This window comes from Macaca nemestrina, chromosome 7 (genome assembly GCF_043159975.1).
Source record: "Macaca nemestrina isolate mMacNem1 chromosome 7, mMacNem.hap1, whole genome shotgun sequence".
NCBI lineage: Eukaryota > Metazoa > Chordata > Mammalia > Primates > Cercopithecidae > Macaca > Macaca nemestrina.
In genome coordinates, this window is record NC_092131.1 from 43,930,442 (window position 1) to 43,945,604 (window position 15,163).

A 15,163-nucleotide genomic window follows, 5' to 3' on the forward strand; every position below is an offset into this window, starting at 1 on the left:
CCGCCTCTCGGGTTCAAGGGATTCTCCTGCCTCAGCCTCCCAAGTAGCTGTGATTGCAGGTGTGCCCACCACACCCAGCTAATTTTTGTATTTTTAGTAGAGACAGGGTTTCACCATGTTGGCCAGACTGGTCTCAAACTCCTGACCTCAGGTGATCTGCCTGCCTCATTCTCCCAAAGTGCTGGGATTACAGGAATGAGCCACCACGCCCAGCCTACTATGATTTAATGTACTTATTTCATAACAACTTCAAAAACTACTACATTTGGTGAAGTGATCATCTTACTTCTTCAAGCTAATTCATACAATGAATTACTAAAAGCAAGAAAATGTATTGCCTTTTTTCTTAAGAACAAATACCAAATAAAAAAGTATCAAAAAGAGAAACAGTATTATAAATCCAAATTTCCCTTATGGCTAAAATACATTTTTTTAAAAAGGGAGAACATATGAGAATGAAAGGGGAACCACATAGCCTATGTATATGTAGCCAGTCTTATTTCTGTGAACATAAATCTCATAAGTAGGAACCACTCATAAGCACACGCAAATCTTATATAGTAAGATCTACTCATAAGATGCACATTTGCATTTATAAACACTGAGTGCTTTTAAAAATCATGAGAACACTTTAGCTATATGATATTTTGATTAGTATATCTAAATATTTGCAAATCAATAACAAAGTATCCTGGAAAGAGGTTTATGTTTCTGATGTCAAATTTTAGTCACATCTATGAAAGCTTTGTTTTCCAGTCAATTAGAGTCACAACATTCCTCTATAATACATCCTTCTTTTATGAAGAAGCCTTACACTAGGCTTCACTGCCAGCAAGAACACTCAGCCACATTAAACCAACACAAACCAAACCACCACCATCACCAACAACAACCTAGACAGGAAAACTGCAAACTAGAATGAAATAAAAATAACAAGCCAGTGTACTCATCTACAGTGTTAATGTGTGGAATTATTTCACACTTAGTACAGTTTCTCTGTAGCTGGTTCATCACTTCCAACCAGAGTTCTCTTCTGGCGGGTCTGCCACGTATGTATATCAAGACGTATATCAAGATGAATCAAGTCTATAGATAGTCATTTTTTACCTGATCTTCACTGTGCTTCTCCTGAAGCATCATCTGGACTTTTTCTAAATTGCACTTCACTGTTTTCAGTTTCAGCGAAAGCGCTTCAGCCTCATGTTGAGTGGCTCCATTATCTCCCAGGCCCTGATCTTTGCAAGTCTCTAACAGAAAGGCAACCTTGTGCTCAATCTCTGTTAGCATAGCCTAGGAAATAAAAGCATTTAATTATTCATAGTGTTGTTCTTGAAGAAGTGTTCTTCTCGCAAACAAGTTAAGACTTATTCTTTTTACCTAAGTGTGTACAAGAAGCCCCAGAAACACAGGATGGAAGAAACCCTGGAAAAACAAAAACTTCCACAGAATTCTTGTGCTTTTCAGCAGGGATGCAACCAAACCAATCCCAATTACACATATCACTCTGTAAAATAATTTAAGTAAATGACTCTATAGTCACCTCACAAAACACATCAGAACATATCCAGCAGAGGATGGTGGTTAAGAACACAGATCTTGGAACCAGACTATCCGGTTTCAGATCCCAGTCCTATGTGTAAGCATAGGCACCTTACTTTAGAGGCGTGTGCCTCTAGTAGTCCGTAAAATGAAGATAATAACCGAACTTACCTCCTAGGGTCATTATGAGGAGTGAATGAATTAAATCCATGTACTTTGGCCAGTGCTTGATACCAATCTGTGCTTAAAAAGTGCTGATGTTCTTACTTTCCCCCTACCTTCCTAATCCTTTTTTTTTTTTTTTTTTTTTCCTGAGACGGAGTCTCACTCTGTCGCCCAGGATGGAGTGCAGTGGTGTGATCTTGGCTCACTGCAACCTCTGCCTCCCAGGTTCAAGTAATTCTCCTGCCTCAGCCTCCTGAGAAGCTGGGATTATAAGAGTGTGCCACCACACCTGGCTACTTTTCATATTTTTAGTAGAGGTGGGGTTTCGCCATGTTGGTCAGGCGCTGGTCTCGAATTCCTGACCTCGTGATCTGCCCACTTAGGCCTCCCAAAGTGCTGGGATCACAGGCGTGAGCCACCACGCCTTGCCTACCTTCCTAATCTTTTATGTTGCAATCCAAGTGTGGAGTAGGAATTTAAAAAAGAACTCCATGTAACTATTTGAAAATTATTTCCCTTGCTCTTTTCCTTCTCTTTCTCAAGCCAAATAAGCCTCCAAACTCTCAGAACACCACAGAAGAAATAATTTGGAACCTGAAATACTTAGTTATTGATACAACCAGCCAATTCACACAAATCTAAAAATACATCAGCTGGATGAAGTAAGTTTCCCAGTAAGTCTCGGTCATTGTATTCCTGCTCAACAGATCAAGTTTGCCCTCTCCTGGGGCTCAGCAGCCTGCTCGGTCATGCCAACTGGCTGGGCACTCAAGTCAGCAGCAACAGACAAACTCACATTCCAGCACCATGATCATTTGTACTAAAACTCGGTGCATGACTAAGAACAAGCTTCATTCATTGAGCGAATTTAAGGAATTACAAATTTTCCTTAAGGAAGAACTCTATTCTTAAAACAAAATTTCAAATAATTTATCTTATAACTCCTTCATCCAAGCAAGCTACAATAGGCCCCTTCATCCATGCTTTTACTTTTTGTGGTTTCAGTTACCTGCAGTCAATCATGGCTCAAAAATATTAAATGGAAAATTCCAGAAATAAATAATTCATACATTTTAAATTTTGCACCATCTGAGCAGCATGATAAAATTGCACACCATCCTGCTGCATCCCATCCAGGATGTGAATCATCCCTTTGTCCAGCATATCCACACTCTACCACTCTGCCTATTAGTTACTTAGAAGAGGTTGAGTATTCCTAATCTGAAAATCCAAAATCCCAAAATGCTCCAAAATCTGAAACTTTTTATCTACCATGCCAGAAATGGAAAATTCCACACCCAACCTCATGTGATGGGTCACAACTGAACTTTGTTTTGTGCATAAAATTATTAAAGTTATTATATAAAATACCTTCAGGGTATATGTATGAGGTATAGATAAAATATAAATTGAGGGCTAGCATGGTGGCTCATACCTGTAATCCCAGCACTTTGGGAGGCTGAGGCAGGAGGATCACTTGAGGCCAGGAGTTTGAGACCAGCCTGGGCAACACAGTGAGACCTCGAGTCTACAAAAAACAAAATTAGCCCGCCATGGTGGTGTACGCCTGTAGTCCCAGCTATTCCAGAGATTGGGGGCAGGAGGACTGCCTGAGCCCAGTGGTTCAAGGCTGCAGTGAGCCATGATCATGCGACTGCACTCCAGCCTGGGTAACAGAGCAAGACCCTGTTAACTCTAATATAAATAAAGACATTAATTTATTAATTTAGTGTTTAGACTTGGGTACTCTCTCCAAGGTATCTCATTATGTATATGCAAATATTCCAAAATCCCCCCTAAAAAACCCAAATGCAAAATACTTCTAGTTCCAAGCATTTTGGGATAAGGGATACTCAATCTGTAGCCATCTCAGTTGTCAGATTGAAAAAACATAATACACAGAGTTTGGTACTATCCGCAGTTTCAGGCATCCACTGGGGGACTTGTAACACTGTCCCCAAAGATAAAGGTGGGACTACTCTACTTACATCCTCTATAGATTCTTCTAAGTTTAAACAATATGTACCCATAGATTGTACAGTGGCTATAAGCAAAATGTAGCATAATTTTATGCTGTTTTTCCCACTTAACTATTTACATACTTTTTCATCTGTCTCCACATGTTTCATGATTTTCATTTTAACAGCTACAAGTTGATATCCCATGATTCACTTACCAATTTCCCTCGTTACTCCTTTGTTTCTAGTTCTTCACTTTTGTAATCAAAGCTTCAATAATTATTTTTCTCATTTTAGATTATTTTCAGAAGGTAAATTAAAAGTAATGGTACTGGCCAGGCATGGTGGCTCATGCCTGTAATCTCAGCACTTTGGGAGGCCAAGGCAGGTGGATCACCTAAGGTCAGGAGTTCGAGATCACCCTGGTCAAAATGGGGAAACCGTTTCTACTAAAAATATAAAAATTAGCCAGGTGCTGTGGCGCATGCCTGTAATCCCAGCTACTTGGGAGGCTGAGGCAGAAGAATCACTTGAACCCAGGAGGCAGAAGTTGCAGTATGCCGAGATTGTGCCACTACACTCCAGCCTGGGCGAGAGCGAGACTTCGTCTCAAAAAAAAGTAATGGTACTTTTAGCTCAAAGAAGATGAATAGCTTATATGTTGACACCTGACCTCCCAAAACATTGAGCCAATTAGATAGAACTATCAGACATTAGAGGATCTATTTTTCCAGAATGATATAATTTTTTCTAATGTAATGTAGAAACAATAGGTGTTCTACTTTATGTCTTTAATAATCAAGATTAAACAATTCTCAAATATTAAATTACTAAGCATAATCCTCCCTCCCTCCCTTCTTTCCTTTCTCTCTTTCTTTTTTTGACAGTGTGTTACTCTCTCGCCCAGGCTGGAATGCAGTGGTGCAATTATAGTTCACTGCAGCCTTGAATTCTTGGACTTAAGAGAAACTCGTGCCTCAGCCTCCCAGGTAGCTGGGACTACAGACACACACCACCATGCCCAGCTAGTTTTTTTTTTTATTATTCATTTTTATTATTTTGTAGAGACGAGGTATAACTATGTTGCCCCGGCTGGTCTCAAACTCCTGGCCTCAAGCAACCCACCCGCCATGGCCTCCCAAAGTGCTGGGATTACAGGCGTGAGCCACCCCGCCTGGTCCATAATCTTGACTGAACTGTTTGCTCCTGTCCTTTGGCCATTTTTCCACTGGAATTTTGTGTTTTTACAGACCACTTTCAGGTTTTTATATGTTTCAATAATAACTTTATTGTGTCATTTTATATAAAAGAGCCAAAGATGCCCTTGTATGTTGGCCCCACGTGGTTTTTCTTCAAAGCAGGTCAGAAGCAGTAAGTTCAAAATAGCGCCAGCACCAGACTCAAATTTTTACACTTTTGACGGCTTTAAATGCAGCCCAAATAAGTGTCTTTTAATCCATTTAGAGCCTGTCTGATTTGTATACTGCTGGAAACTGCACCCAACATCTGCCAGCCATGGACAAGACTAACCCTGGGCTATACAACATTCCCAAGCCTCTGCTGCCCTTTGGTGCTCTCTGACCCAGAGACTCTCCACTGTGCTGAGACATTGCTAGACACAGAAGTTCCCTCTCTGTTCCTCCTCTCCCCGGGAAGTTCCCTTGCCTTCCCCCGCCTCTGTGTGGTGGTCCGACCCCCAGTCTATGGATTCGCCTCTGGAAGGTCTCCTGCAGTAAAGAGCTTCCCTGTCCCTCACGATCCTAATCCTGCCAAAATGCTGCCCAAATAAAGCTTGGTGGGGGCTACGGCCACCTGGTAGTCACGTCTTTTCCTTAAGCAGCCTGGAAATCCTTGAACTCACTACAAGTGGCAATGAAGATGGGATTCTGGTGACAATCAAGCAGTTGGCATAGGGTCTACCCAGTCAGTAGATAATCAGCTGGCAAATCAATCCTGAATGGCCTTAAGTGGGTGGGACTCAAAATCTGGACTGCCTCGAGTTGAGCTTAGCATAGCATTGCTCTGGGCTATATGACGCTCTATGGCATTCACAGGCTCCCCTGGGCCTCATCAGCCAGGCCAAGCGGCAGTGCCAGTATCTGAGTGAACCTATCCTTTTAGAACTGGCTTTTGGGCTGGGAATGATAGCTCACACCTGTAATCCAGCACTTTGGGTGGATCACTTGAGCCCAGGAGTTCGAGACCAGACTGGGCAATAAATATAGTGAGACCTCTCATCTCTACAAAAAACCACAAAAAGTAGCCGGGTGTGGTGGTGCAGGGCTGTAGTCCCCGCTACCTGGGAGGCTGAGGTGGGAGGATCACCTGAGCCCAGGAAGTCGAGGCTGCAATGAGCTATGATTGTTCCACTGCACTCCAGCTTGGGCGACAGGGTGAGACCCTGAAAAAAAAAAAAGAACTGACTTTGGAGATCAGAGGTGCTGAGCTGCACAGAGAAGGAGGCTGGCCTGTCTGTCTGGGGATGTTGTAAGATTGTGGGCTTACATAGAAGGGGAGAATGCACACCTGTGGATCAAAGGCAGGCTACCCACAACAACATAACAGGCTACAGCAGAAAACACTCCCTGTGGCAGGGCTAGTGATATGGGTACTCTGAGACAAGAGGATGTCTTCATCCCTGGTAGACAAGCCCATATGGCAGAGACAAGGCTGGTTCCCTAAGTGCAGCTGGGAGACAGGTCTTTGCAAGCAGCTCGCATGCCCCTGCTCTTGTGACACTCGATTATGCTGTTGCAATGTCATCATTCTAGCCTCTCCCTGGAGGGATTAGAAACCCCAACCTTTGGGCTGAGACGGCAAGCTTTACTCAGAGTGACTGGCGGCAAGGAAGTTTATATCCCTGCCCCTCCCAAGCAAAACCCAGGGCATTCCTAGTAAAATGGCTGCAAAGATTGCAAATCAAAACTTTTGGTTTCATTTCTGATGAATGAATATTCTAATTACTTATTAAAATCAATAAAATAATAGCATTTACTGAGTACTTGTTATATACTTTATATACCTTATTTAATCCTGACAAAAATCCTATGAGATAACTTTACACCCTATGACACTGCTTTAAATACCTTATTTAAACCCTATGACACTACTTTAAATACCTTATTTAATCCTGACAAAAATCCTATGAGATAACCTACTATATAAGGAAAATGAGGCTGAGAAGTTCACTTCCCGAAATTCACAGTTAATGTGACAGAGCTGGATCAGACTCTAGATTCTGAACTCTAACCCACTACTGTCCCCTCAAATAAGATGTTTCCATAAAGCATTTCAAAGAATTACCCTGAGAACTAAAAGTTGAGGCCAAGATAAATGTAAGGGTCAGAGTAACAGAAAGAAAAACAGTGTCGCTTTAAGAGAAATTCACCCAATCTTGGCAGATGATTGGTGGAGAGGCAAACCATGAACTCTGACTTCTCAGTCTTACCTGGCACCCCACCAGCTGCTGTTCCACCACCTGCTGCATGTCTGCGTTTAATGTTTCCGGCTCAAATGCCACGTTGGCTTGTTGCAGCCACAGCTCCAGCTCGGCCACCTGGGTCTTGCAGGCATGCAGGACTTCTGCGGGCTCCGGCCTAGTTTTCTCCACCCTGGGCTCCAAACCTCCTTGCGCGTCAGAAGAGTCCACAGTGGCAGCCTCGATAGGAGGTGTGGTGCCCTAAGAGAAATCCAAAGATAAGCCAGGGAGTCCAAAGTTTTCAGACTTGGGCCTATGAAGACCTGGGAACCTGCAACATTTCCCCAGTTAAAAGCAATAAAATCAGGACAGAAGAAGGAAAAAAGAAAAGAAAAATGCACCTCCACACTCATAGCAACAATCACGTGACCTGGTGCCACAGGTTTCCAAGCAGCCGATCTGCGAGTACACAGATACAGTATTCCCGGGCACAGAGGACGCGAACAGGCTCACAGTTTGCTACCCGGTGAGCCCCAGGAGACAGGTGAGAATGTGAGTGACAGGGGGTGTGTGTGTCTGAAACATTTAAGGGAATTGGCCAGTGTTTAGCGTTACGTGACACATGATTAAGCAATGCTTATATTGCTGCACACTCTATTCAAACAGAAAAACAAAACAAAACAGAACACGATCTTTACATCCCAGCAGGGATACAATAAAATATACCACATAATTTTAACTTAACATCTTCTCAAATAGTTAGATTATAAAAATTTTAGCTTAACTTTTCCCTAATAAAAACAACTTCAGTCAAGTAATGAACTTCAGTAGAGTAACCTGGTGACTGTTTTCCTATTTCTCAGAGGGAATCCCCACAATACTTTCCCCTTCTGCATACTCAAATATGACTGAGTTAAGGACTAGATGCTCATAGTATAAAGAAAGTGTGGTGTGTTCTTTTTACATTGAAATAACTGGGCTGTTTATCAACTCAATAGAAAATTTTCTCCCAGATACCAAATGAAAGTATTCCAGTAATTATATATTAGGTATGTTCAACCTGGAGGCCAAAGACAATTTGACACAGAGATGTATTTACCTCCCACTGTATTATCTATCCTTCCCCAGAATATGGAAAGAGTAACACTGATACTTCTAGAGAAATTCCTTTAGGAGTAAGGATTTGTGTTTTGCTGTATAAACTTTTTGGTCTCAATAAATATTTTATTGATTATGATAAGATACAATGTTTTCTATAACATTATATGTTAGCATGTTAACATGTTAATAAAATGAAATTCTGGCCAAGTGACGATCTTTGAATGGGAGTTGATTGCAAATGTATACCCTAACTCAAATGCACATTCCCCAATGTTTATGGAATTTTGTTTAGACATAGAACTTTCAGTGTAAAAGAGTGAACAAAATTGGTAGGTGGTGACAAACACGTGCCGGGCATGAGAATCCTGTTCCTTTTCATGCACACTGATGAGTATTACGAAAGCTGGTCTGGCACAAGTGTCTCTGGGTTGTACTTTTTACCTTTCACCATCTATTATCTTCACATACATTTGCTGTTTTCTGCCAAAATGCCATTTCTTCCCTGCCTTCATTAATCTATTATTATAATTTTCTTCAAGAATCACCTTCTCAAGGAAACTTTTCCTTGCATTGTACTTTTTCTGAACTTCATATATAGTCAGGTCTATGCTTGGATTCACCTGTTTTAATTTTCTTTTTTAATCCTGACTTTTTTTTTCCCTTCTTGAGACAGAGTCTCACTCCGTCACCTAGGCTGGAGTGCAGTGGCATGTTCTCGGCTCACTGCAACCTCCGCCTCCCAAGTTCAAGTGATTCTCCTGTCTTGGCCTCCCAAGGAACTGGGATTACGAGAACACGCCACCATACCTGGCTAATATTTTGTACTTTTAGTAGAGGCAGGGTTTTGTCATGTTGGCCAGGCTGGTCTTGAACTCCTGGCCTCAAGTGATCCACCTGCCTAGACCTCCCAAAGTACTGGGATTACAGGCATAAGCCACAGTGCCTGGCCCTGATTTTTTTTTTTTTAAAGCAACAGTTGTGTGATTTTGCTTCCAGACATCATTTTCTAGTCATCTGATTAATTTCCTTCTAGTTTTCAGATATTGCTATAGACAAAGATTTTGGGATCCCCTTTCCTTTTTCTGCCACTTGAGAAAACAATCTTTTAATATTAATTAATCTAAGACAATCTATTAATTTTAATTAATCTGTAATCATAGATTTACCACCTGCCTTCATTATTTATTCAAAAATTTTATTTGAGCACCTGTTATATGCCACACACCTTTTTTTTTTTTTTTTTTTTTTTGACATGGGGTCTTGCCATGTTGCCCAAGCGGGTCTCTAACTTCTGGGCTCAGGTGATCCTCCAGCCTTGGCCTCTCAAAGTGCTGGGATTACAGACATTAGTCACCAAACCCAGCCCTCCACACGCTTTTTTAAATGACACTATTGAGTTTCTCTGCTTTCTCATGAACTCACCAAATTAATGAGGAAATAAGGAAGCTGCATGACTAATCTGGGTTTTATTTTCTAGTTATTTGAACCTGAAAAGAATCCAAAGGGGAAGAGAAGAAAAAAAGAATATTTCCAACCATAGAGCTTCAAGAGCTGAGGGTGGCCTAAGGAACCCACTAGAGATCAGTTCACTCACCTCTTTTTAAAGTCTAAGAAACCCAAGTGCACAGAACGTTTAATCAGCCCACATGCCTCCCTTTTTACCATGTTGCTTCTGAGAAGCACCCAAGTTACTTACCCAAGGTCACACAGTTCTGTGATCTTTTAATTCAGAGTTCCCTGGTTTTTTACACAGTAGCACCCCTGTAAAACACCTTCTCTATATGATAGCCCCAAATTCTAAAAGCAAAACTTATTTAAATGGATGTTTTATCATTGTACACCTTCTAGGGGGGAGCTAAAAAGTATTACTACAAGTATTTCTTACTAAATAAATATGTCATCTCTAAAGCATAACTGCAAATTAATAATAGCTAGCCTTTATTGGGCTCTTAACACAAGCAGGCACTGGGCTAAGCATGATACACAGACCACCACCTTATTTCAAAACTAAAACCTATTATTACTTCTAGCGTACAGATGAGGAAACTGGGCTTAGGGAGGCTATTCAAACTGCCTCCTAGTTGTATGGTCACACAACTAGTAAATAGAATCAAAAGCAATTCCTGCTTTCACTACACTTTGGAATCTACAATTCCACATTCTTGACATAATTTCACCAACCTTTTAGTATCCAAGTTAACTTTTCAGTTGGTGAATCACATTGCTTCATTTCTGCATCAACACATCACTGATCTAAATAATCAGTGAAGTAATCAGTTAAAATAAAAAAAACTGCAGTTAAAATGCATGTTGATTTTCTGGCTATTGCCACATTTCATGCCAAAATAGCAAACCTTTACATTTTCTCCTTAATATTTCAGTCAATTCTACAAATACCTGCATATCTCCCCCACTGCTTATGAAATGTAAAACTGAGTACCTAAAGTACAGTACCTAACTGCACGTGAATAAATGCAAAGCATGCCCCTGGAATGCCATGGTGGTGGTTTACTCTGAGGTCATGCCTAGCTTGATTTCACATTTTTCCGTACTAAATATTTATCCTTGGTTGTAATATGGGTCAAGAATGACTCAGAATTTTACTAAAAATTATGTAATTACCATTCGGTCCATACACTTAACCCCTGAAACCAAAGGTTTGTTGAGGCTGATAGAAGGCTGATGACATTGGCTGCCTGGTCTCTGCAGAGTCCCCACTTTCCCTCTCTTCAGTGATGTGCTGTGCCGATGAGACAGAAATGACTAAAAGGCAGGAAGACAGTCACCAAGAGGTATGCAACTTGGAGCCAGTAAAGGAGTCCCTGAATAATCAGAAGTGCACAAATTCCTCCTGTAGTAAAGGGTAACATCTATTTTTCCTGCCCCAAGAATTCCTCCCCAGCAAAAGTTCTGAGTTAAGAAGAAAATACAAATACACACATACATAAATTAGTTTAAAAGAGAGTCACTGGAGCCTAATAGTTCAAAGCTCAGGTTCTAAACTCAGAGTCAGAAAGATCTGGGTTTGAATCCTAGCTTTGCCACTTACTAGCTAAATGACCTTGGGCATATTACTTCTCTGAGCCTCAGTTTCTCCATCTGTAAAGTGGGGTAACAGTAATATTTATCTCATAGAGCTGTTGTTAATGATTAAAAGAGATGGTGTATGTAAAATCCTAGTACCTGGCCCATATTAAATGTTCAGTAAGTATTTTGTTATCCTCCTTTTTCTTCCTCCTTCTCTTTATTGTCGTCATTATCTAGTATCCACATGGTCAGGGAAAAGACCCTAGAGGTCATCCACACCAGCAGAAAGAATATTAAGCAGAATGGCTACTGTAGCTAAAACACCATTGAAGCTACATCTGATTTTTAATTAGGTGTCAAAAATAACATTATGGTGGGAAGATGATTTGAGACCAGGAGTTCAAGACCAGCCTGGGCAACATGGCAGAACTGAGTGTCTGAAAAAAATACAAAAATTAGCCAGGCGTGATGGTGTGTACCTGTGGTCCTAGCCACCTGGAAGGCTAAGGTGGGAGGATCACCCGAGCCCAGGAGGTTGAGGCTCCAGTGAGCCATGATTGTGGTCACTGTACTCCAGCCTGGGTGAAGAGTGAGACCATGTCTCAAAAACGAAACAAAACCCAGATTAATTCTGAACAGCAAAAAAACCTACTGACCAGGTCAGCAACTTTCTTAGCATCGCCACTGGGTGTAAACCTCTCACATTTGTCCACCTTCCCAGACATATATTGTTAAGAGAGACAGAGAATGAAATGGAGGAGGGAAAGAAAGAAGAGAAAGGAGTAACAATTTGAGAACTAAGAGATATTTTTGAAGACTAGACAAAAGATTGGGAGAAAAAAACATAAATACAACCCGGTATAAAAGAAGAGATGCAATAATTAAACAATAAAAACAGCAAAAACATGCCAATATCTTTTACAGGAGCTATTTGGTGAGACCCACAGAGCTTTAGGTCCAGCTAAACACCAAAATTAATTTGAGAAATAGTACCCATCCCCCCACACCCCGCTGTAAGGCGTTCTTGAGAACCACTGAGGTACAAGATTCCAAATTAGGAAGCCAGATTAGAATATTCTGGGTTTGATTCCTTATTCCCCCATTCACTAGCCATATATATATATAAAAAATGTAAATAAATAAATAAATATATTTTTTAAAGACAGAGTCTTGCTCAATCGCCCAGGCAGGCTGGAGTACAGTGGCGCAATCTTGGCTCACTGTAACCTCCTCCTCCCAGGTTCAAGCGATTCTCATGCCTCAGCCTCTTGAGTAGTTGGGATTACAGGCACGTGCCACCACGCTCGGCTAATTTTTTTATTTTTAGTAGTGACGGGGTTTCACCATGTTGGTCAGGCTGGTCTCAAACTCCTGACCTCAGGCAATTCGCCCGCCTCGGCCTCCCAAAGTGCTAGGATTACAGGCTTGAGCCACCACGCCTGGCCCACTAGCTATATTTTTATTCCCTGAATTTTGATTTCTTAATTTGTAAACATACAGTAGGGATGAACCTACCTTAAAAAGTCTGAGGGTTAAATGGATAACTATAAATGCCTTTTATGTAACAGGCTATTAATCAATACCTTCTCTCCTTTCTTTGCCCCCATAAGTTCTACCTACAGATTAAAGAAGTAGTCATCAACGGAAAGACTATTTTATGTTCACAAATGGTAAATGAGTTAAAAACGTCTAATTCTCTATGCCATGTCTGTTTTCTTTGTAAATATCTGATGACAAGTCTTCCAGTTCTACAGCTTGATAGCACATACCTTCATATGTTAAAGTTCACAAGGAACACTTGGCTTGATGTACAAGGTATTGCAGGACACAGAACACTGGTCATCTCTAGGTGCTAGTCCAGCTATCTGAGCAGCTTACTTATTACCAACCGGGACTTACCTCTTCTGTTTGGTTGGGCCTTAGGGAACATTCTGGGCCTTGCTCAGTGTTTAGTGAGTCTGGTGTGAGGATCTGTGCCATGGAATTATCACAGGTGCTTATTTTCCCATATGCTTCCTGTAAAGAAAAGAATCAGAGCTCCAGAAAAGGTCCTGCCCTGGTGCCACATGAGTTCTTCTTTCTGTGCCTGCTCATTTAACAAACTACCTGCTTGCAAAAAAAATCAGGTACAATTAGAAAAAAGTTTGTTCCTTAGAGAAAAAATCAGCTTCCCCAAGATTGTCTTTATTTGAAAGACTTACATTCTCCAAACTTCTCTTCTTAATGAGCATATAAAGAATCTAGAGAATTAGGTACTTAAGTAGATTTTTCCAGAAGTATGCTTTGTCTCGTTGAATAATTCTTTAAAAGTATGTCCTTATGACAATTTAAATTACATGGCCAGGTGTGATGTCTCACACCTACAATCCCAGCACTTTGGAAGGCCAAGGCAGGAGAATTGCTCGTGCTCAGGAGTTTGAGACCAGCCTGAGCAACATGGTAAGATCCTGTCTCTACCGAAACAAATAAACAAACAAACAAACAAACAATTATATGATAAAGGTCACATTTCAAATAGTGGGGAAAAGGTGAATTTATTCCATTTAGGAACAACTACGAAGGCATTTGATGAAAAATATAAGTAGAATTATTGTATTACTCCTAACAATAAATTCTAGTTATGAAAAATATAACTAGAATCCTTGTATTACCCCTAATAATAAATTCTCACTGTATTCTCCAAGTTATACCATAAAAATTCTAGGTGTGGGGAAGCATGACAAGAAAGGAAAATAATCTTAGTATTGACTACATAAAAAAAAATAATATGCACCACAAAAGATACCATAATCTAAGTTAAAGAGAAATAACAGACTGGGATAACTATTATACATAGTATTAATATTCTTTTTTTCTTTTTTTTTTTTGAGATGGAGTCTCGCTCTGTCGCCCAGGCTGGAATGCAGTGGCTTTATCTCGGCTTTATGCAAGCTCCGCCTCCCGGGTTCACGCCATTCTCCTATCTCGGCCTCCGGAGTAGCTGGGACTACAGGGTCCCGCCACCACACCCGGCTAATTTTTTGTATTTTTAGTAGAGACGGGGTTTCACCATGTTAGCCAGGATGGTCTCGATCTCCTGACCTCGTGATCCACCCACCTCGGCCTCCCAAAGTGCTGGGATTACAGGCATGAGCCACTGCGCCTGGCCAATATTCTTAATATATTAATTACTCTTATAAATAATAAGGAAAACATCAACCCTTACATAGAAAAACAGTCAAATGGTAGGAACAAGCAAGTCGCAAAAGAAGAGTTACAAAAGCCAATAGGCATCTAAAGACGTATTCAACATTCTTAGAGCATAAATTAATTTAAACCACTGGCTAAGTTTGGCTAAGACTGACAATATCAAAAATCAGCTTAGGGGTCAGGAAATGCAATTCCATGTATACCTAGGAGAAACAGAATTGGTATAGCCTTTCTTTTTTTCTTTTTTCTTTTCTTTTCTTTTTTTTTTTTTTGAGACAGGTCCTCACTTTGTCATCCAGGTTGCGGTGCAGTGGCACAATCTTAGCTCACTGCAGCCTTCATCTCCCAGGCTCAAGTGACCCTGCCGCCTCGGTCTCTGGGACTATAGGCACCCGCCACTGCGCCTGGCTAATTTTTATATTTTTTTACAGAGACAGGGTTTCACTATGTTGCCCAGGCTGGTCTTGAAGTCCTGAGCTCAAGCTGTCCACCCACCTCAGCCTCCCAAGGTGCTAGGATTACAGGCATGAGACACTGTGCCTAGCTTGGTATAAACTTTCTAGAAGGCAGTTTGAAAATGTGTGTCACATTTTAAATGGATATATACTCTGATTCAGCAAGCCTTCTTTTAAGGTTAACTCAAGTTAAGCAATGGGAAAATGACGTGTACACAAAGAATTAACACAATGTGGGAGAAAGCATGTAGATATTATAATCAACCAACCTTGGTTGCTCTACCTGCAAGTTGCGTGATCTCGGACAAATT

At 40.9% G+C, this 15,163-nt stretch overlaps 1 protein-coding gene across 13 annotated transcripts in view; it reads right to left on the reverse strand.

Annotated features, from left to right (window-relative positions):
- Positions 1 to 15,163, reverse strand: part of LOC105473730 (spectrin repeat containing nuclear envelope protein 2) — a 377,206-nt gene that overhangs the window by 107,141 nt on the left and 254,902 nt on the right. For 12 of the 13 annotated variants that reach the window (XM_071100037.1, XM_071100034.1, XM_071100026.1 and 9 more), the window contains 3 exons: positions 13,108 to 13,224; positions 7,111 to 7,341; positions 1,108 to 1,290 (listed from right to left, as the gene is read on the reverse strand). In XM_071100037.1, the coding sequence (XP_070956138.1) occupies positions 1,108 to 1,290; positions 7,111 to 7,341; positions 13,108 to 13,224 (531 nt within the window). Of the gene's footprint in view, positions 1 to 1,107; positions 1,291 to 7,110; positions 7,342 to 7,481; positions 9,109 to 13,107; positions 13,225 to 15,163 lie in introns of those variants that run through there. The other variant, XM_071100039.1, reaches the window with a different exon arrangement.